Here is a 23,180-nt window from a genome sequence, read left to right as displayed (position 1 = left end):
CTTTATTATTCATATTCTGCAATAAAATATCTTTTCAGATGGTTGATACATTATTCCATCAATTTATATTTGAAGACTGTATGTCATCAGCAATTGTCTTATTTTTTTTACAGTAAAAATATATATGATGTTTTTAATCATGAAATTTGGTTTATAAATTATTCTATTAAATTTATTACTTTATTTTAAAGTATCGCTGACAGCATAATATATATTAAAATACTAACATATACTTTATTTGTTCAAATATTATTATTTATTTTAGATCATGTTGCCGGCATATTGAAAAAACAGGTCTAATTAGGGCAACTTTCACATATAGCAAACAAAAAATTCATATTTGTATGCTATAGCAAACTTTGCATAATTGTGCTCCATAACAAACATAAAACTGTATAATTTGCTATACATATACAATTGTATAATTCGCTGGCCTAAATTGTATAATTCGCTGGCCTATTTTGCTGCAATTGTATAATTCGTTGGCCTTTTTCTCTGCAATATTTGAAGTAAAATGTTTGTAAATTGTATAATTAAGTGTATAACACGAAGATATACATTTTTGCATGTGTATATACAATTTTCTCTCGCTTTATACAAAACAGAAACAGAATTATACACTTCTTTGTATAAAGCGAGAGAGGCGAGCGAGAATGGAGAGTGGCGAGCGAGATTTTTGGGAAAGAGACGCTGGCAAGTTTAGCTAATGTTTGCGATGGAGCACAATTAAATCAAACCCTAGCTATACCATTTAATTTAGGTTATTAGTTTGCTATTATATATAATTTTCCCTTCTAATTACCCGCATAGATAAAAATAATTTTTTTAAAGACTATCAACTTAAATAATGCATTAAGTGAGTCGAAAATAAAATAAAATATGGAAATAGAAAGAAAGTTCTTATATATTTATAACATAAATACTACAGATTAGAGAACTAGAGTAAACTCTATTTTTTAAATTTATCGGAGTAATTCATTTTGTTAAAAGATAATAAATTAAATACTACATGAAAATAATGACCTGGATTTCAAAATTACTTTATGGGTTCACTTAGAATATTAGTAATTAATAGCACAAAACATTTGTTTACTTGAATTTTTTTTCGAATTGTTGACTTTTCTGCATAAATTACATTTGTTAATAAACACATTATTTACCTTAGTTAACATTCAATAAGATGTTATTAGAATATATATTGCAATTTTCTTGCAATATATATTCTAAACATTTCTTATACAAAAGATTGAATGTTCCAATTCATTAAGGACATAAGATGCAATTAATTGATTAATTATGAATTAATTGGTTAGCTATGAGTATTCCTTTGCCACGTTTGGAAGCTAAGTGAAGTCACAAAGCTGAATGACTACGTTTAAACTGAACTCAAATTTGTTTGAAGGTGTTGGCTGCTTTGCTGAGCCTACGTTTGACTCGTTCTCGACTGCTCTAGACATCTTTGATAGACATAGAGTGTCTATATATATATGGTTAATCGTTATTTTTTGTGATCTAAATATAGAGCTTTTAATTAGATAAAACCTTAGTTAATACATACTTTGATTAGTTTGTATCCTTTTTACCATGTCATTTGGGTATAATTAGAGCTAAATTTAACATAAGTAATATTGATATATAGTCGATGGATCATGCTTCTTTATCTATAATTTTGCATTCTTATATCAGAATAATCTGAACAACAAATTATAATACGTTTTATTAAATGATTTTATTGAACATGATAAAGTATTTATTTATTTATTGTACGTACTTAGGTTTAATAAATCGTATCAGCCATATAGAAATTAGAGACAGGATCAAATTGGTAGTAATTTTGTAGCAGGGGTGATGCAGAATTTAAATTAAAGAAATAAGAAATATCAAATATTAAATAGTTATAAAAGAGTGTTTTTTGAATGTATATAAAGAAAAAAAAATTGAACTACTCTACTCAGTATAAAATAAAATTCATTATTTTCAATAATAAAGAATCAGACAAACAAATTAATCGTAAATTCCATTAAAACTTTGCCCACCACCAAAACCTTGTCCGCCCCCAAACCCTACATTTCCGATTTGACCACCAATGCCTCCTCCTCCGCCACCTCCCATAGAAACCGAACCATCTCTACCTATGCTTCCACCTATTCCTCCACCACCACCACCACCAATTGACCCAACACCGGGTACACTTACTTGACCTCCAACACCAACACCTACTCCAAAATCTATGCCATTGGGACCAACGTGTCCTCCACCACCACCTCCACCTCCAAATGAGGTACTTACTCGTGGAATGTTATTATTATTATAATTATCAGAAAAATCCAACCCGATAAGATTTCGAGCGGAACTTGTGTACATTAAAGTTCCAAAAATTATCATAATCATGAAATTGGAAGTCATATTTGTATGCAATATTTTTTAAAATTGCTAAAACCTATTTTGTGAGCTAGGAAGTGATAGGACAAAATTTATAACAATATATGATTTATAGTTATAACTTGTATGTAATGTATATAAATGTAACTCTAGATTAATAGAGAAATACGAAACGGTAATTTTGCATTAATTTAGAAATTTAAAATGTAACATGTAACTTTTATTAAATATGAATTAATGAACAATATTGTTTGCTAGAAGTTCAATGAATACAATCAAATGGTAAGAAGATAATATAAGCTATATGAAGTTTGTAAACTTTTCCTCTTAATTAAAGTGTATTTTTAATATACATTTAAAAAAAATAATTAATGTGGGTATTTTTTTAAGAATTTTTTAAATTTAAAAGTTTCATGTCCCAATTATTGGAAAACTAAAAGATTAACTCTCTAAATTCAAATAATAACTATAAATGAGGATGGAAAATACTTGTTTGAATTTTGAAATTGAAAAAATGTTTGATAAGGTACGACTTTTTCATTCTTGGGAGGTTATGCATAATAAGTTAAAATTAATTGAGTCAATAAATATTAAACACATTAAGATGATTTAACGTATTTATCTCAAAGAATATGCAAGTTGCTCACATTTTGGTGCAACTCTCCACCTCTAATACTTTAATATGTCTAATTTTTTATCTGTTCATTATGTATAAGATAAATTTTATTTTATGTTCACTTAAGAAGAGGAATTTTATTATATATATCGCCAATTGGAGAAATAAAGTACACTACATCTCGACTCTTAATAAATCTCCTTAACTTTTATTTTTTATTACAGAGAGGGGGAAATAATACAAGATAGAAAAGAAAAATTGCGACAAGAACAAAAAGAAGTAGAAGCATGCATGAATCGTGATTCATGCATGCATGAGTAGTACATTATGCATGCATGGCTTGTACTCCATGCATTGGCTCGTGCTCACGGTATTCCACCTCCTCCATAATCTTTACCTTTCCCTTCGCCTTCGCCTTCACCTTCTCCTCCACCTCTTCCTCCTGCACCAGATCTAGTTCCATTACCATAACCATATCCATAACCACTACCAGAACCAGAACCACCATCTCCTGATCCCTCGCCACTACCTTCACCACCTCCATATCCCCCACCACTAGCTCCTTCACCATACCCTTCCCCAGAACCAGAACCATAACCATCTCCTGATCCCTCGCCACTACCTTCACCACCTCCATATCCCCCACCACTAGCTCCTTCACCATACCCTTCCCCAGAACCATAACCATAACCATCTCCTGTTCCTTCACGACTTCCTTCTCCACCCCCACCTCCATATCCTCCACCCCCACTGCCTTCACCATACCCTTCCCCATAACCATAACCATAACCTGAACCCTTTCCTCTTCCTTCACCACTTCCTCCTCCACCTACACCTCCACCTCGTCCACCTTCATCATAACCAGAACCAGAATCAGAACTAGAACCTCCTCTTGACATTTCAACCCCAATACCTCCACTAGGTCCTTCAGCATAGGCAACAAGATGATGAAATGACTTCTCTTCTCCAAGCATGTAGTTCTTGGAATCTGTCCATGGTTTTGCGGTAGACTTTACAACCTATATAAAGTAAAACAATAATAAAATATCTTGAATTTATCTCATAATGTCGAAAAAGTAATTAATCATCGACATGAAACTAAAGCCAATATGATCATTAAAAGTAGAAAAATGAAATGAATTGATGCACACACATAAAGGAGAAAAAAGTTCAAAAGTTGAAGAACAAGGCTTGTAATGTAAGTTTACACCATATATATCCAAAAAGGAAAAAGAACATTTACAAATATGTATTTGAAAGCTTATTAATGACAATTATATATATACACATCACATAGTCAATATAACAACAGTAAATTTCATAACATTTTAAAAATATTTGTGCTTAAAACGATAGTTTTAGTGGCGCTTACGTTTGAGTCGACCTTAGAATAGACAAACTTCGTGACACTAAGAAAGCAAAAGAGAGAATATAGAACTATGAGAACAAAAAACTTAGAGTTAATCATTTTTTGATTGTAATTTTGAAGATAATAAGGAGTGAAGCCTAGTGATGTGTATATATAGAGGTAGAAAACAAACTTGTTCTCAAGAAAATGTAATAGACTTTTGACAGTTGAAAAAGGTTAAATATTATCAATTGAATTAAGTTACGTTGTTGTGCAGGTTGCATTATATTTTACTTTCTCGATTCTTTTTTAGTTGTCATGTTGTGTTTTTAAAAAGTTAAGTTGACTTATTATCAAATTAAATTATATTAGATTTGTTGAATATTTTAAATTGAAAATTTAGATATTAAAAAATTATACGAAAAATACTATGAATTATACTTTTGAAGACAATGAAGAGTGAAGCTTAATGATTAATATATATATAGAAATAGATAGATAAATGATTAACAGTACAACAATGATATATAGTTAACGACATATAGTTAGTGTAATTCTATAAAGTGAGATGGAAGGAGGAAGAACACATTCATATCCCACGGATTATTTTGAATATTAATTACAATACAAAAGAAAACGATAATCAAAGTATAAAAAATAACAAATAGTATACAAAAACTAAAATAAAAAAATCTGTAAAAAAATGCTACGACTACTGTTATAAATAATTTTACCTTAATTTGTATTTTTTACAATTTCTATTCATAACTTTATCCTCGATCAATAATAAGCTAAAACTACACTATATCAAAATTATCTCTGTAGCTTATAAATCATCATTACTGACTCACTGTGCTACCTACCGCCTGGCTTAATGAACTATGGGCCAAAAAAGTATTTTGATTGTTTTGGGTTAATAATATTTTCCTTTTTTTAGATTCTTTGTTCTTTTATTATTTCTTATTTTGATTATTTAAATTTATTTTTGTTGAGTCGATGAGTTATCAAAAAGCAATATTTTTACTTTTGAAATAGAATTAAGGTTAGGGTATAAATTGCTTTTTTAAATTTTACTCGTAAAACTATATTGTATATGTTATTGATCAAGTTTTGGAGAGTAAAAAGTAATTCTTTTACATTTTTTTTTTGATATGTTTAACTTAGATTTTAAAAATAGCAAAGATAACAAGCATAAAAACGCACTATAGCTATAGTTTTGTTTGCTATAAAAAATTATATATACTCATTTGTCCGCTTGTACAAGCTAAATATGCAAATAAAATAAGTATATATAAATTTTTATATTTATACATTAGAAATTTTTCAGAACCCCATTTATCTATTTCACTTGCCAATATATTGTGTAATAAAATTACAATATTTTCATAAAATTTTATACAAATTTACTAGGGCAAGCATATACAAACTTTGAATTTATAAAACAGAAACAAAATTATTTAAATTTTAAATTTATATAATTCGGATCGAATAATATAAATTCTCAAGATTTGCATGGTTAAATGGGCCATTTGACACACTCAATGGTGTTCATGGATCCAACTAAACAGGTTTTGATCCAAAATAAAGCCCACTATCCATCACCATAAATTTTGTTCTCTCTCCTCTTTCTCTCTTTTCCTTATAAACCTTATCTTATATCATCAAATATATTCCTTGTTTAAATTTACACCCACTTTAATTTTAAAAAAAGTTTAATTTTCCACCAATATGAAGTGCATTATTAACCTTCACTCTCCAATATTACTAAAAATTTCAACCAACAAATTCACATTCCAATACCATAAATCAAAGCCAATTTGTCTATTGGAGCAGCAACATTATGATACTAATTTAGCTACTGGTTTTGTAAAGAGAAAAAGGAATCTGTTAATTCCTCCACTTAAGGCTGTTAATTCACCTGCTACTTCTGGAGATTTGTCAGTTTTGCTGCAGACTGGGTTGGTACTTTACTTTATTTTTAATTTTAGTTTAACTCGTTAGATTCGATAATATATTACTAATAATATATATTTGCACATAAATTTCTACTCCCTTTATGTCAATTTATTTGTTCTATGCGTTTGCTTATCTGATCTTTACCATGGTAACTTGTTTTGACAGTGCAGTAATGCTGTTTATTTACTGGATTGCAAATTTTGTGGTGCCAGAGTTCATCATGAAGGATCTTCAAGATGAAAGTACCAACAACAATAACAAAACTGATGAAAAAGATATTCTATGAAAGATTAATTAGCTAGAAGAACACAAATTCATGTGTTTTGTTGAACGTCTCTTTTGTAATGTTTAGATGAATACAATATATTGTATGGATAGATTTTAATGCTTTCATATCAACAATGAACCAGAGTAACACGAAATTTAAGTAACAATCAAAACAGGAGTTGAGTTTCACGTACCTTTTTCTCCAACCGTTTTATCACTGACATCAACATCGATTTGGTGATGCTAGCATCATGTAATCGTTTCCAGATCTCAAACGCGTACGTTTGAGATTTGTTTGAAACAGGGAAGACAATAGCTTGACGGGGACTAAGCCAGAAAGGCCATTTACCTTTGTAATGCTGGAGCAGTATAGGAACATTCGTTCAACTGATCCAAGGTATCATAACTGGTGTTTCTCGAATTTGATACGTATAAAAGGTTGAATCTTTCAGGAAGCTGGAAATCAAGCTTCAATGTTGCACATTGTAAGTTTCTTTTCACACTGATATCGATTTTCGGACCATAAAAAGCTGTCTCCCTTGCTGATCTCCCATGGCTTTCCGAATTCATTCAGTGCTTCAGCAAGAGCATCTTCAGCCTTCTTCCAAATTTGTGAAGTCAACATAAGTGAAACCAAATATGGTATACACATAAGTGATGAAATCCAGGACCGCCTTTTACTTCGTCCTTGATCTGTGATTCTCTGCAGAAGATGTGAGCATCGTCCTGGTGAAATTGTCTGAGACGTGTTAACAATAGCTTCGTTCCTGTGAAGAGCTTCGAAATCAGCTAGACGAGAGGTAATTCTCTGAAGGAACGAACTCTGTGACTGAATACAATGTCCAGGGCAGTTCATTGGCTTCAACCCGAATTGATCTACTGATTTATCATCAATCTCAAACACGAACATGTTTTACTTGTACTTTGTAGCATGGCCTGAAGTTTCCCTATCTGGGCTCCAAATCTCCTCGTAGCCTCTTTTCCAGTACTCATTCTTCAAGAATCCGAGTAATTTGTTGCAAATTCGAGCACCAGAAGCAACTTCCAGCGCTCATTGGATCATAATAGAAAAGCTCCTGCTTCTTGTTTAGCTCTCTGTGTTCATATTTGTTAGCTTCCTCTAGTTTCTCTAAGTTTTCCTGACCCATAATTTTGCAATTTGCAGACAAGAAAAAGTGGAAGGAGGCAGCCACAATGAAGGAAAATATGTATTTATAGAGGAATTAGAAAACCTTTTTGCATAAGAATTTGATAACAAATCTTAATCCTATACAAATTAGGTTTCGTTGCAACCAAAAATAATACTACGTTGGAAATTACCATTTATATTTTTATAATTATTGGTATTAAACTTTAGGCAAGCATCTTTGAGGAAAAATGTTTTTCATGAAAAATAATTTCCATCATATAAAATACTCTAAGGTTCTTCCATAAACTGTTTCGTCACAAGCATCAGCTGAAACTCACAATGCTGGAATATTCATCGGGTCTCTGCCTAAACTAGTAACATATATTTATAGTTACACAATGAACAACAATAAAAAACTGTGATTATACAATTGTCCAGTCATTTTCGACGGAAGTAACAGGTTTATCTGGAGATGAACTGTCGGGCTTTGGAGGTTTCTTTGAAAATATGGATGAGAATGGTTGGCGTAATGGACTCTCCTCCTGGTTCTTCTGGTCTCGCGGTGATAGCTTATCCTTGTTTCTGAATATGAGGCTAAGCCTTTTGAATCGACTTTTTAGTTCATTCGCGGGTGCAGCTGAAGGTTCTTCAGGTTGAAAGGTGATCCTTATAACTTCATCTGGGCTGAGTACCATTGTCTCAACAGTCTCGTAGACCTAGTAAAAAGTTCTACTGTAACTTCATCACGGCATAACAACTTAATTATAGTAATAATCTGACATTCACAAATGCTACTTTTGCAAATTTTGGGTCCAAATCAATGATTTTATGTAGCGTCATCCAGCACTATAAAGCTAATAAAATTGCAGAAAGAATGTATAACAAGCACCAGAATGCTGCTTCCATTTCTCCATCCCTACCCCCCACCCCTGTCTCACCCCTCAACCCCACCCCACCCACCCACTCTGATGGGATAGGAGTAGTGGTGCTGCCTAGCAACTGTCCTATATAGGAATCAATAGGTTTCGGTGGATTCCGTATGAACCTTGTATCCCTGAGATATTTTCTTCTTCTTTTCTTTAAATTTATAATTGAGAAATTCCCCAAGGACACAATTCAAAACTCGGTGGATAATGAGCTGGTAAAATTCACCGCTTCAACTTCAGTATTTTTATGATGTACCTAACCTACACGACATGTGTTGTTCTCTTACTAGAGAATTAAAGCCCTATGGGCTGAAAGCAAGTAGTTCTTTATAAACAAGTGAGAGGAAGTCAAATGCACAAACATGTCTCAGGCGCAAGACTTGCGCTTGTATCCAGCACCACGAGTCAGCAAGCTTATTAACCATCACCAAGCTAGATAAAACATACCTGGCACAATTCGTCAACTTTGTCAACCCAGTTGCTTCTTTGACAGGTGAGAATGACATATTCTTTACAATCACTGAACAGCTTCACTAAATTTGAATTGTTTGAGAGGGTGGCCTCAGCAGTTATAAACCCTGATCCCAACTGAAATTTCAATACCAAAAGTCATACGTTATAGTCTTTATGATTTGGAAGCTGAATAAAGCTCACCTAAGCTTAGTGGGTGATTTTATAAAAATAAAAATAAAAATTGGAAGCGGAAGCAGAAAAATGTCACAACTCCCAACCAAGACAGAATGACGCTATATTTACTATTTAATGGAAACGTGAGAGGGAGAGATATGACGAATTCCTAGACATCACCAATTTAACTGCAATTTATTACTATATAAGTGTTCTGGCCACCAAAAAATAGATTGAATATAGGAAAGAAAATCGTGTCTTGCACAAATTTCATCAACTTTTTCCTCTTGAAAAAAAAAAGACGCATAAAAATGGCAAATTCTCAACTGTATATTTGAGTTTATAAGATGAAATTTCCATGTAAGAGGCTGATATAAATTCAAAATCTATGTTCATGATAAAAGATACCAAGCCTTGAAACAATAACAGAAACCTTGTTCAGCATGGAACTGCAGTACTACCACAAGAGAGTTTCTGCTAGTCCACAGGCTTATACATCTGTGAATATTCATTTTTGATTTCTTTTACCAGTGACAGGCTGAATTCTTTCCTTATGGGAGTTTGAGGAATGAGAGTAACAGAAGATACAGATGAAAATTATGACAAGACACATTTCAAACATGCATAAGAGGACTTACAAGAGATATAAACAGCTGCTTGAAAAGCTCATGTGGAGATATATCTTCTAAATTATCCAGAATACTTTCCCTACAGAAGGCACATAGAGTTCCTTTCAGAAAATCAAAATACTTTGTTTTAAATCTTTTGAGCTAGCCTGGAGCTTAGAAACTTACACTGCCAAATCCTCATCAAAGAGAGGAGTTTGTCTAACAGCCGGCACTGGCTTTGAGGTTTCCCATAGTTCGCGCCACAAGTTGCCTGAAAACATCAATCCGCAGAAATTGTCAGATAAAGTTTTTTTTTTTGACAAAGGTAAAATTGTCAGATAAAGTTTTGCACAATTGTTCCACTTATTCTGCTTGAAATGTGCTCAAAGATTGTTCGTACTTAACATATAATCAACAATCATAAAGCAACCGCAAGAAGTTTTAAGAGGACAGTGCAAACTTGGTTTAAGTTAGTATTTTGTTCCATCCACCCCAAATATCACTACCCCCAACTAGTTTAAAATATTCTTCTACTACCCGCTTAGCATTATGAGTAGTGACAAGAACCCCTCCTCATACCTAGCACTGCTGCACGTTCTCAAAAGAATCTTTCTTCTACAAAGACCCACTGGAGTTACCAGAGTACTACAAGTGGAAAAAGCTACCACTTTGGAAGGTTCTGTAGATTTGTGTGTTAAATGACCTATCGTCCCTTCTGTATTTACAACCAGGGCACTAGTATTTTAGCAGCTTCCGTTTTTAATATATAGCCTATTGTAAGGTCTTAAGCCTACTTTGTGATAAAAAGAATAGAGTACAATGAACTGCTTTCATTGATGTAACCAATAACAGTTGTTCTAGGTATGCACACTTTGTCAGTGAATAGTGAACAAAGCAAACCAATTTGTGGTATAGTTCAATTTGAGGGGTAGTTTCATCTTTATACAAACACAAACAAATCCAAATATAGCCTTGTTTCAGCAATTGAAATGTGATTTTCAAAGAACAATAGGTGAGAATAGTGACATGAAATTTGAGTTAACTAGAATAGAACCTTCTTTCTGCATTCGAGTACTCAGTTGGCCTCTTCCAGACAATGAGTCATTAGCATCAGGGGTTTCATTAATTCCATCAATTGTATCACATTCCATCCAATCAGGAGGAGAATGCCATCTAACGAAATCTTCTAATATACACCCAGGGTTTGCTGCCTAGTAGAGTTCAGGAAATTTGCATGTTAGTTTCAGTCAGACACTGCCAAATTGCCAGCTTGTGAAGGTACTTCACGAAACTCTAAATTACAGATTCTGTTACTGAAACTTTACCTTGAAAGCCTGCATGTCAGATAGGAGTTGAGAGCACCCAGCTCCAAGACTGACAACAGAAAAGACGAGGATTTCAGATGAAAAGGTCAAGATTATCCTACTTGTATAAGTTGGAATATTTGAGGCATTAGGGGCAGCAGTGAGCATAAAAGTATGAAACAAAGAGAAGAACAAGGAACAAAAGAAATCAGATGATTGTATTCTTTAATACAGAAAAAAAAAACTGTAAGTTCCTTGATGTATTTGTAATAACTAGAAAATAAGACAAATGAGAACAGTTTGAACAACGTCAATAATTAATGCCAGCTTCTTTTCTTTTTTGTTGATAAAATGATGATTAGTGGAGAGCAAATATTAGTGTAAGCAAGTTATATGTAAAGTAAATGTTTTTTGCAGAATAAGTGTTAAACTGCTACCATTAATGATTGGTCTCCATTTATGGACATTTGCAGCATGATCTTGAAAACAAAACAGACTAAAGGCATTACCTCCCAGTTCGGAGCACCAGCTCCTCTGTTTCTTTAATTAGATCTTCCGTTAGCAAAGGTTCTTCCTGCATATATATGCTCATGGTCATAAACAATCAATAGTTAAAGTGGAAGGTATCAAATTCGTATCACAACATCTGCTCCTGTCCACGAACCTGCATTATTGGCGTATATATAGGTTCACCCGTTTCCAGCATTCTTAGATCAGATTTGCTGTCCATTCCTAGCCGAAGAATTAATTCTCCAGTGTTAACTTTAGCATACAAGACAGGAGTTGCAGGAAGGGTGCCGTCATCAGCAAGAACATCTGTTTTTGAACTTCCTAGCCTGACAGCCGAATCCAACGATTCAGTGGCTGCAATGCGTCGCTTTTTTCTGGAAATGCAACAGTTAATAACCTGGAGTTGCTGATACAAAAGACATGAATTCAGGTCCGGGATTTGATCTGGAGGAATGCCAGGGATATATTGTCCTTCAGACCACAGCCTCCGTAACTGCATGCAAAGAAGATTGAAGATGTGGTACTCAGTTAGAGCATTTACAAGACTATGTTCACATCACATCAACTAAATTAGAAATGATCTAACTAGATGATGATATTATTTTTAAAAGGATCCACTATCTATGACAAATTGAATACGGGGTCAATATCTACTCGTGAAGAAATTATGTCAGTGCAGCTTAAGAGAATGAGGCCAGTGAATTAATGCACTAGCAGACGCTACAAAATCTGAAAAGGGTTCCATAAACTCCATAAAATAGTAACGAATGCAAGTGATCTCTTATACCCTTCTTAACAAAAAAAAAGGAAAAGAAAGAAAAACAAATTAGAAGAGGAGTACAGTACAAGAGGTTCAATTTGCAAAAACTTTCAAACAAGGATATAGACCTGTCATAGTATATCACTATGGTTCGAAAATGAAATTCAACTTGATTAGCAGTCTTAACTATCAAGATATATTAGCTTTGGAGCTTTGTATGTTGGTATTTGTGTTTGGGGAGGGGGGAGGGGTCGGCAGTTTTTCTTGCTATTGAGACAAAGACAATGGAATAAGGATAAAGAGCAGAATTTAACAGAGTCTTCTTTGTTTGTTCTACAACAATTATGCTTGAAGAGTGTCACTCCTACTCGCAAGTCTTGTCCAAATGCAGTTAGGTTTTTCCTAGAGTAAATGGACAGAGAAGTTGAAAAAAGGTTGAAAGTCTTTCTGGTTGGTTTGGATCTTGTCATTCCAAAGATTGGCTTCTTTTATTATTTTTATAACTACGGTGTCTGGGCCAGCTTGCTGCACCGCGACTAATTCCACGGGACACCTGTTACCTCGAAGTAGCACATGTTACCAGCTAACTCTATCCACCAAGACTTGGACAAATAAGATAATTTTAAGGACTGTCTTTTAACATTATAAATCCGAACTTTACCAGAGAAATCAACCGGTTGCAATCTTTTAAGAAGTCATGTGCACTCCTAGTCATAAGTAGTTGACTCCAGGTCAAATATAGTAATCAATTACTAGAAAAAATCAACCTCCAGCACTATCATCACCACTAAGAAAATAAAAATAAGCATAAAATAAATTAAATCAACAACATACTACTTCTAACCATGATGACCATCAAGATGTTATTCATTAATATACTAAATATTTTGCAGTACAGAGCCAACTTAACCATCAAAACATGAAAATCTAATCCCTACAAGCCTTGCTGGTCAAGGATCATTGCAGAAGAATTTCTTTTTGGCAAGTTCACTACCCTCAAGAAAGCCAGCTAGTTTAGCAGAATGATATAATTGAAACATTCTATCAGGGGTGAAAAGTGATGCTGCTTTAGTATTCTTCAGAAGCAACTCCTTTAACAAAAGGACGGATAGTTCAATGCATATTCATGTAAGAAAAAGCTGGTGTGTGATATAAGTAATTCAACAAGTAGAGAAGTGATCAAAAGATACCCCAATGACAGCAGGAATCCCTCTGTGCTAAGAAAATTGAGTATGAAATAGTTTTGTAGAGTATACTTACTTCAGCAACAATTTTGCACCATAATAATGCCATTTTACGCAATGATTTCATGCGTCCAGTTACATCAGCAAGATTAGTGATAAAACTTTCAGGAGGAGCACCATGAAGATCCTTAGGCAAAGATGAAGCATTTGCAGAATCAACCTTCCTTCCAGCAAAATGTCCTAAAAGTATCTTGCAGATATTGCAGTGGAAGTTAAAATCACACAGGGTAATCCAAATAGTTCAAGTAGAAATTACTATTATAATTAATACAGAATCATATTTCACCACATAATTGAAGAAACTGGCAGCTACCTGCATCTAGCAGTAAATTGATAAGAGACAAGACCTTGTCATCTGCACCAAATTCACCCGCAAATTTGTCATCTTTTTCACGTAGCACTAATGACTTCACTGCTGACAAGCTTAAGCTAGCCCTCTCCATGATGGGTGAGGAACCTCTGGATGAAGCTAGGAAGTCTTTCATTGTACTACACCTCTTTCCAGCCCTACGAAGGAGGCAATAGGGAAGGTGGGGAAAGAAAAAGGGATTAGACCCGCATCATCAATTTTGAGGAAAAAGATGCCCATGTACATAAGTGATAAACATTCTTTTTTAGTTCACAGTCTAGGTGTTTGTTGAACCACTGCAAGGATATGGAAGAGAACTCACTAGCATGATGGAACTGAACAGTGCAAAAATCAAACATTTCATATGAATGCCAATGAGATGCGAAAATTGACAGAGAAACCAACTAAAATTGAGGTGATTAAATTTTAAAGACAAAATATCTTACTCAACAGCTACAGCTAATTGCTTCATGACAGAGGCTGGAGGAATGACATCTCTGTCCCGATGTTTTGACTCTTCCACCGTCAAACCTGATTCAGAGTCCTTGAGGAAGTAAAGAAATTCATATCATTAGAAAAAACAAAATTAAGGACATGTATTTACATAATTCTTTTGACTCTAAGAATAAAGAAAATTTGTTCGAACATACAAGAACTAGTTATTGTATTTTTAAAGCCTTGAAATGTTCATTAAGTATATAATACTCGAGTATAACCTAGGGTTGACAACAGCATTAACTCTTGACTTGCAAAAAGATGACTAATCGTTAGCCTCAAGCAAGTACCAATATGGGCTTCTGCAAGTATAGGTCATGTATATATAAGCACCTTTCCAAAACAATATGAAATGGGGACAGGGTCGCTAACAAACAGCTATCATTGCATGTCAAAAGGTAGAATAAGGTGAGAAATAACCATGGGAATAAAAGCAGCTAAAGGAACACCGAAGACAGAATGCTTTGTATATTAAGAACCTTGTGTTGTAGAACAAATAGATAACTCACCTTTGAATCAGGTATTTCTCTCTCACTCGTGAAGCAAATATTATCATCAAAAATTGCATATGCCATTCCTGGACTTGCAGCTTTGTCAGTGCCTTCAGTTCCTCTTTTTCCTATTCTAATGTTCTTAAACCTCTCCTGCCAGTCCTGCTTGGCCTTTATTGGTGGAGGCCTCTGCCTTGAATTCTTTTCGTCCTGGCAATAAGGCATCCGTAGGATTACTTAAACAGCAGCTCAATATACTATCAGATGTATACAACAAAACCAACAGCTAAAATCAAGTCAAAGATACCTAAAACATAACAGTTTGAGATAAATTAAGAAATTAAAAACAACTATGTTGACATCAATTTGTACCTACTTTGCTCCTTATGGAAAAAAAAGCAAAAGAAAACTGAAGGATTGAAATTAGCCAGCTAAATCTTCCTACATTAGCATAACAACTCATAGTACCCCGATCTACGGAGAGGATAAAAATAGTTTAATTATGAAAAATCCTCAATCTGCCTATATTAGCTAAACAATGCGTGGTAACCCGAAATAGTTTAACTATGATAAGTCCTCAATCTATCGACATTAGTTTAACCAAGCATATTACCCCGATCTAAAGGCAGGATAAAAATAGTTTAACTTTGATAAATCCTCCGTATATAGAGCTGAACAGAGTAACGGGACAGATTCATATAGCCAACCCCAACTAATTGTCAATTGAGTCATAGTTGATTAATATATAATGAATTTAGCTAGTTGACTTTGAACTTCTAATCATAAATCCAAACGAGATTAAACTCAAAACTCGAACATTCTCATTTTTCTCACATTATCATCTTCTTCATCAACATAAAAATAATAATAAAAAAAAAACTCCGAGTCATATGCATTCCAACTGGAAAATGCCGGAAAATCAGAACGATAACAATCACAAGGAAACAAACAAAACGAACAAAATTTTTACCTTAGAATCGTCCTTATCGTCTGAAATCTCGTTCGTTGACGTCACCGGCGATTGTTTATCCGAATCTGTTCCAATTTTGAATGTCCGACAAAGCAAAAAAAAAAATTGTATAGAGGCAATAGAAACTAATTTTTACAGTAATCAGAAGAAGAAGAAAAAAAAAATGAGATGGATATACCTCGATCGTTGATGAGATCAGATTTTTTGATATCGGTGAAAACTTTCTCCGCTTTAGCTGCCGCAGAATGGAAGGCCGTCTTTGCTCTAGATACGAATGACGCCTCCATTTCCTCCGCCGAGTTCGTCGGAAAATTGATGGATTTATGGAGGGAACAAATAAAATCAATGGGAGTCAAACACGCTAATCCGTAGACGGCGTTTGTCAAATTTTAGAGAATATTGATAATGCTTATCATTTTCTGCTTGTGCTTATACTTATACTAAATTAAAATTAACATAAACTTGGCTAAATTATGTTGCTATCATGTTTCCTACTATATTTGATAAAACTATATTATAAGGTAATATAAAAATTAAATTCATGAAATTCAAGGAACCTTCTCATTTCCAACTTTAGAATGTGCAATTTATTGGATGAATTATGATTGATGATGTAGAAAATCAACTTTTGGACTATTGAGTAGTAGATAAATTTTATTTTAAAATATAATTTGGCCCGATATGATTAGTTTTGAGATAAAGAAGATATGTATTCAGTACTTTGAGGAGAGAGCGGACGTTGAAGTTTAAGTAAAAATTTAAAAGTTAGGTATATTCTATTACGTTAATTAACGAACTCTGAGTGAGGCCACTGCCCAACTCGCAACGACTCTGACTCTATCATCTCTATCCATTAACGTATTAATAGCTTTGGATAAGACAAAAAATATGTGTTAAATATTGTAAGTGGTAAACAAAATATTTTGACGAGTGTTTAGTTTAAACTTCAAATTATAAGAATCAAAACTAAAGAAATTTGAATATGATAGTATTAATTAGAGTCCACAATCAAAAGGGTAACAATTTTTATCGAAAATTCCAAAAGGACAACTCATTAATTATGAAAACAAAAGGACAACAGTTTTTAACGTCGTGTATCGATTTTCTAAAACGAAGCTCAAATTCCAACGAGCCTTGTAAGGTTCTGCCATTGAGCCTTACAAGGCTCAACCACCAATGAGCCTTGCAAGCTGTTATTTTTTTAAAAAATATTCTCGTTTTATTTTTTGTTTGTTAGAAGTCGAATAAATAATAATAATACATAGTTATTGATATGATGCATAAATCGATATTATATATATATATTAGGAAAAAAAGTTTGACGAAGGTTATTCATCTAACTAACCTTATCATATCATAGCTCCGCCCCTGAGTGAGCCTTACAAGGCTCAACCGTAGGCTGTTATTTTAAAAAATTAAAAGTTTCTCATTTTATTTTCTTGTTTGTTAAAGGTTTAATAATAATAATAGTACATAGTTGTTGATATGATGCATAAAGATAGCTTCTAAAAAATAGTTTTAGAAGAAAATCAGATCTTTTTTATGCACCATATCAACAACTATGTATTATTATTATTATTATTCGACTTTTAACAAACAAAAAATAAAAGGAGAATATTTTTTTAAAAATAACAGCCTGCAAAGCTCATTGATGGTTGAGTCTTGTAAGGCTCATTGGCGGCTGAGCCTTACAAGGCTCATCGGAATTTGAGTTTTGTAAAACTCGTTGAAATTTGAGCCTCGTTTAGAAAATCTGATTTGTATGGTGTTAAAATTGTTGCTCTTTTGGTTTCAAAAATAATTGAGTTGCCCTTTTAGATTTTTCAAAAAAAATTGTTACCCTTTTGATTCCAAACTCGTATTAATTACTTTTGTGTGCGGCCGTCGGCCACCTAAGCAACAACTCCAAATTACTTGTCTTCCGTGGTGGCTCAATGGCTTAAAAAATGAGGCATACGCCTTAGGCTTCCAAAAATAGAATGCCCTAATTTTTTACTAATATAAAATTATTATAAGTCCTTTTAAACAAAAAATAATATAATATGTTTTATTTATTTATTTGTCTTTTTAGTTTGTTCCGAATCTTTTAAAACATATTTTTATGAATCAGTCTTGAAATTTAATTTTCATGTGATAAGTTTAAGATCACAAGATGAAAAAATATGGTATATATATATATATATATATATATATATATAAACTTATTTAAAAAAATAACTTTGAATCTCATATATAAAAATAAAATAAAATTTAGGTGTGCAATTTATTTTTGACTTTAGGCCACTAATTAGTTTGAATTGTATCTTTCATTTATTAACATAATAGTAGTTCGTAATAAAAGTGGGAGTATATATTAAGTATTTTGAATGACAGATCAATATATATTGGGAAACTTTCACATATAGCCACTTAAAAATACCTAATTATTTTCAATACTTATAGTTTGATAATTACAATTCGTATCTATATGTTATATGGAGGAGAGCAAATTTGATTCTGTTATATTGAGAATAATATTTGGAGGCCACTCCCTTTTAATTTAACATATTCATACCTTCAATAATTAGTAATTAATTCTTTAAATTTCCCTAATTTAGTGATCATGAAGTTGACTTTGTAACACAATCTATGACATAGTAAACATATTATCGTAATTGAATTTGCATTCTCTTTTCTTTGTATTTTTAGATTATTTATCCAAGTTTTTCAAACAACAGCGAGTACTCTCCAACGAATTCTGATAAAAATAACGTCTTTTAAAATAAGGAAAATTATTTTAATATTTTTTTTGATAAGCTACTACATTAACATGTTACATGACCAAAGCAAGTACTTGCACTATGTAGATAATTAACCCTATTCTACAAAGCAAGTAAATTGACTAAATTCATTGATGTTACATATTTTTTTGCATTATTGAAAAGAGTATTAACAAGAATTTTTGCTGTTGCTTCTGTAGGATGAACTTCATCCCAGAAAATGTGATTACTCCTGTTGGGACAATATGTTGAAATAGGAATACAAGGACCTTCAGCATATAATCTTCCTATTCCACAACAAGCAGATTTAACCTCAAGAAAATCTGAAAAAATAGATACGTATTTATAAGAGATTTACAATATACTGTAAGGTACGTTGAAGTAAGACGTGCATACATTCTATGCTTTTCAGACCTCAATCGAAGGGTAGAATGCATAATAATAAAAATTAAATCATTGAAGATTGTGATAGGATGGATGGATAAGATTTTTCCACCCTTAAATTTTAACCAGAGCTCTAAGTCTTGAAATCGAAAAAAAAAGCCCTAGTAATTAAAGAACGTAACACTTCTCCTTATATGTATCTCTCACAGTGTGTATCTGATTGACTTAGTCTAGGCAAGCCCCGATCGAAAAAAAAAAGGAATTTATTATAATTATAATCATACCATATTTTGTATGACGTCAACAAGGAAACCATAGAAGGTTGAGTTAGAATGCATATTAATAACTAAAGCTAGTAAATCACAGAAGGTTATGATAGGATGGATAAGATTATTTCATTTTTAAATTTTAATTAGATGTATCAGATGATATCTCTAGGTATCGAAAGATATCCCAACAAAAAGCACATCTTCATAAATGTGTCTTATATGACACTTATCTAAATTAGTCGAGACAATTTTTTTTAAAAAAAAGATAAATATCGAAAAATGAATTATTGTAATCATACCATATGTTGTTGGATTTTGGATGGAATCAATCAAGAAATCATAAATGTTGAGGTAGGAATACTTGAAATTTTCCTTGAAATTTGACTTCAATTTTTGCAACATTGATTGTAGAGCTTTATTATAAATTGTGGCCAAATTGTTAGCCTCATCGTAGCAATTCTCTAAGGAATTTCGAAGTCTTTGCGATGGAGTGCACCCTAATGGTCCTATACCAACAATCAAATATTTTCGTCCACCCAAACCTTGTAGTTGCTGAAATTAAATTAATAAAAAGACAGTCAGATGCATTAAATTTATGTTATGCTGAGAGTTTTAAAAAGTATTATTCAATGATTAGACATACACAATAATTATTTACGTAACCAAAAAAAAAAAGAGAGAGAGAAGAAAACATGATGAAATATGTTTGGTGTAACGGAATTTATTTTAAAGATATTTTCCTTATGAAAAATATTCAATTTTTCTTTTTTGGATGTTTGGTTGACGAATGAAGTAATTTTCTAGGAGAAAGATTAGTAATGATATTAGCACATTGGTGGAATTTTTGAATAATAAAGAGTAATAATAATGTCTATAGTGTGTGTTAGAGTAAGTAACATGAAATTACAAATGAATTATTATAGTTACGAGAAAAATGACTTTTGCCTATAAGTATACATGTAGTTCAAGTTATTTTCCTTTTTTTGATGAAATTTTTTTACTTCGATAGTCAGATACAATAAAATAATATGTTTTATGATTATTCACGATGGCATCATGAGCTAAATTCTGAATTCGAAGCTGAAACTTACCATTAATTGGTCCGAAAAGGTGGATATCATTAAATCAATGTACTCTTGTGGTGATTTTGTGAGATTGTTTTTGGATTTTTTGTTGAAATAGTTGAATATATCATTGCTTCCAATAACAATAGCAAATAGAGAATTTTTCAAGTGCTTTTTTGCTGCATTTTCCCCAATATTTTTAATCAACCTTTGTTGCACTTCATAGAAATACCCAACTTGTTTTGAGAGGTAAATTGTGCCATTCTATCAAAAAAGAGAAAAAAACTCATTAGAAAAGTCGAACACGATGTTTGTACATAATACGTCAAATTTCATTATAATACTATTGTCTATCTGAATATTTTAATTTATTATTATATATAACAAAAATATGATTATAGAAACTGTGAAATATCACCCATCTCAGGGAGGAGGATTGCCCAGTGCTTATAAAGAGACGGACCCTGCTCTGATACCATGTGAAATTAAGTCTTAGACCTAACTCACACCCCAAAAGCTAGCTCAAAGGGAGGAGGATTGCCCAAGCCTTATAAAGAGTCCACCCATCTCATTAATCACCGATGTGGGACTTTTGTCATTCTTTAACAAAAACTAGAGAACGGAATATAATATAACCTAAAAGAGAAAACACAAACGTACTCCCTCAAAATGTTTCAAAATATAGGCACTTCCTTAGTTTAGAAAAAAAGCCTAAATTTGAAATACAAGTCATCAATCAAGCATACTATTTTAATATGAAATTAGAAGTAATTTTCTTTCTTAAAATAAATTCCACATATTTATTGGAATATAGAAAATTAAATTCTTCCAATAATAATAACGTTATAATATAAAATAAAATTGAATAAATATGTTCTTACGTAAGGGTGGTCATTGGTGCTATTTAAAATTCCAGCTCCTCCCGAGGCAAAGCTTACACCTTGCAGAAAGACGTTATTCTTGTTGGAATCAGAAAGATACGGTGATGGTGTAGGTAAACCAATATTTTCAGCTGTCATATAAAAACGAATAAATTAAGTTCCCAAATATCACATGATAAGCTAACTACATGCAAGATCACTGAAATTATAACATAATTACAGCTAACTAATTAATTATTATCAATTTTCATTTTCTGATCATGAAATCACTCAAATTTCAATTATGTCCTATTAGTATCACTTCATATTATCAGGCTTTTCAAGCTTTTTATCTGCTACCTCGCGTTTGATCATAGATTTTAAATCAGATTTTAAAAGTATATTTCTAAATATCTATTTGATCAATTAATTTTTGAATTTTGAGACATCCATTCGTAAAAAAAATTTCAAGTAAAATGTATGTCAAAACACAAAATTATATTTTAATTTCAAAATCTAAATCAAAATGGAGTTTATATTCTTCACATCTCTTAATAACCTTAACAAATAACATTATTCATCTAACATTGCCTTTTTTTTCTCTCTCTCTTAAATTAATGTCTCACTTAAATACATTTTGTTATTTAAAGCAATCAAAAAAAATTAGGGGAACGTCGAATATTATAAAAACAAATTTAATTTTATCAAAACGATTAATACTTGAGAGTTGGGATGGGAAGTACTCTTATCGTTCATTTTTATTTGTCTACCGAACTAAAAACAGACATTTATTTTTATTTATTCAGTTTTAAAAATTAAGAGATAATTTATCACTTAGTTCATAATTTACTTTTTCTTTTATTAATTGTAGACTACGGTCATCTCTCAAATAATTGAATTTATTATATTTTAAAAATGACATTATAAATTTTTTATATCATTCCTTCATACGCATATCAAGCTATGAATATTGAACAAGTAAAAATAGGGGAACGAAAATAATATTTACCAATAAAGTCAGCAGCATTTTTCCCATTGCTAAATCTTCCAGTTGGTTTGCCACCAGGAAAATCAATTCCATTAAAAAGAAAATTTGCTCTGAAAAATGTCTCCAAATAATTATTATTCCCAACATCTACTAAAGAATCACCAAACACATACATGGCTGGCACTTTTTGTGCTCTTGACAAATTAAATTGCAAAATTAATAAAATTGCAATTATTAAAACACATGAATTTAGTAATTTAGTTTTGGTAGAAGCCATTGAACTACAAATTGAATATGAAGTTAGACAATAGACAATTTATATTGAAGTTGTGTTGAATTTAACGTCATTATCAAAAAGTGTAATTATTTAGATAAAAAAAAAATCCTACATAGAGTCAAAAAATAAATAAATCACCATTAATGCAATCTAGTCTTTAGTCAAAAACATGAAATAAAAAATTAAAATGAAATCACGAGAACCTCAAAATATTATGTATTTTTTCTTTATGAGTTTAAGTTATATGCATTGTTAGTATAAAGAAAACTCAGTTTATATTGAATACTATCTTTAAACATATTTTACGTAACAAAATATTTATAATAACGATATATATAACTTAAACTTTTTATTATTATTATTGAATTTGTTAGAATAAAACTTCTAATTTGGATTAGCTTACTAAATAGCTTAGTAACAAGAAATTAACAACTCAATCGGATATTTTTAAGTTGTCTTTTTCTTGTATTTGGATGTTTGTCATATTTAACTAATTATTTTAGTGTATACTAAGTTAATTACATGTGTTATTTAATTTTGTTAAAGTATAAGACATAAAGTCTATTCATAGTAGTAGTATTTATTTAATATATTTTG

General features: G+C 31.9%; 4 protein-coding genes and 1 long non-coding RNA gene across 5 annotated transcripts; 1 reads left to right on the top strand and 4 right to left on the bottom strand.

The window, feature by feature from the left end:
- Positions 1–2,004: 2,004 nt before the first annotated feature.
- LOC109120726 (uncharacterized) lies at positions 2,005–2,406 on the bottom strand. The gene has a single exon (XM_019214763.1). The coding sequence runs from the start codon at positions 2,404–2,406 to the stop codon at positions 2,005–2,007; it is 402 nt and encodes a 133-aa protein (XP_019070308.1).
- Positions 2,407–3,163: 757 nt separating this feature from the next.
- On the bottom strand, positions 3,164–6,941 carry LOC101265562 (putative glycine-rich cell wall structural protein 1). Its single transcript, XM_026032164.2, has 2 exons — positions 6,764–6,941; positions 3,164–4,017 (listed from the first exon to the last, which is right to left on the bottom strand). The coding sequence occupies exons 1-2, from the start codon at positions 6,797–6,799 to the stop codon at positions 3,364–3,366; spliced, it is 690 nt and encodes a 229-aa protein (XP_025887949.1). The 5' UTR covers positions 6,800–6,941; the 3' UTR covers positions 3,164–3,363.
- On the top strand, positions 5,988–6,758 carry LOC101243908 (uncharacterized). The gene is made up of 2 exons (XR_011210917.1): positions 5,988–6,304; positions 6,468–6,758. It is a non-coding gene; the product is annotated as an uncharacterized lncRNA (long non-coding RNA).
- Positions 6,942–7,949: 1,008 nt separating the features above from the next.
- LOC101244206 (uncharacterized) lies at positions 7,950–16,545 on the bottom strand. Its single transcript, XM_004244056.5, has 14 exons — positions 16,161–16,545; positions 15,983–16,047; positions 15,031–15,222; positions 14,473–14,570; positions 13,991–14,184; positions 13,694–13,857; positions 11,828–12,166; positions 11,673–11,737; positions 11,185–11,233; positions 10,914–11,070; positions 10,046–10,130; positions 9,890–9,959; positions 9,072–9,212; positions 7,950–8,414 (listed from the first exon to the last, which is right to left on the bottom strand). The coding sequence occupies exons 1-14, from the start codon at positions 16,267–16,269 to the stop codon at positions 8,121–8,123; spliced, it is 2,022 nt and encodes a 673-aa protein (XP_004244104.1). The 5' UTR covers positions 16,270–16,545; the 3' UTR covers positions 7,950–8,120.
- A 2,238-nt stretch (positions 16,546–18,783) lies between these two features.
- On the bottom strand, positions 18,784–22,599 carry LOC101266143 (GDSL esterase/lipase At5g55050-like). Its single transcript, XM_004244300.5, has 5 exons — positions 22,328–22,599; positions 21,340–21,470; positions 20,486–20,722; positions 19,694–19,946; positions 18,784–19,064 (listed from the first exon to the last, which is right to left on the bottom strand). The coding sequence occupies exons 1-5, from the start codon at positions 22,581–22,583 to the stop codon at positions 18,844–18,846; spliced, it is 1,098 nt and encodes a 365-aa protein (XP_004244348.1). The 5' UTR covers positions 22,584–22,599; the 3' UTR covers positions 18,784–18,843.
- Positions 22,600–23,180: the final 581 nt, after the last annotated feature.

Source organism: Solanum lycopersicum, chromosome 7 (assembly GCF_036512215.1).
Source record: "Solanum lycopersicum chromosome 7, SLM_r2.1".
Taxonomy (NCBI): Eukaryota; Viridiplantae; Streptophyta; class Magnoliopsida; order Solanales; family Solanaceae; genus Solanum; species Solanum lycopersicum.
Note: the sequence above shows the minus strand (reverse complement) of the source record. Positions and strands in the feature narration are given on the sequence as shown.

Bases quoted from the DNA above. Each gene is read 5' to 3' on its own strand.
- LOC109120726 (XM_019214763.1), bottom strand. From the start codon at position 2,406: ATGACTTCCAATTTCATGATTATGATAATTTTTGGAACTTTAATGTAC.
- LOC101244206 (XM_004244056.5), bottom strand. From the start codon at position 16,269: ATGGAGGCGTCATTCGTATCTAGAGCAAAGACGGCCTTCCATTCTGCG. The intron at 16,048-16,160 runs GTATATCCATCT...AAATTGGAACAG, and splicing joins TGATCTCATCAACGATCGAG to ATTCGGATAAACAATCGCCG. The intron at 12,167-13,693 runs GTAAGTATACTC...CTTTGCATGCAG, and splicing joins GGTGCAAAATTGTTGCTGAA to TTACGGAGGCTGTGGTCTGA.
- LOC101265562 (XM_026032164.2), bottom strand. From the start codon at position 6,799: ATGTTGATGTCAGTGATAAAACGGTTGGAGAAAAAG. The intron at 4,018-6,763 runs GTACGTGAAACT...TACTTTATATAG, and splicing joins TAAAACGGTTGGAGAAAAAG to GTTGTAAAGTCTACCGCAAA.
- LOC101266143 (XM_004244300.5), bottom strand. From the start codon at position 22,583: ATGGCTTCTACCAAAACTAAATTACTAAATTCATGTGTTTTAATAATT. The intron at 21,471-22,327 runs GTAAATATTATT...TTTATATGACAG, and splicing joins AAATGCTGCTGACTTTATTG to CTGAAAATATTGGTTTACCT. The intron at 19,065-19,693 runs GTATGATTACAA...CTATTTTTTCAG, and splicing joins CCAAAATCCAACAACATATG to ATTTTCTTGAGGTTAAATCT.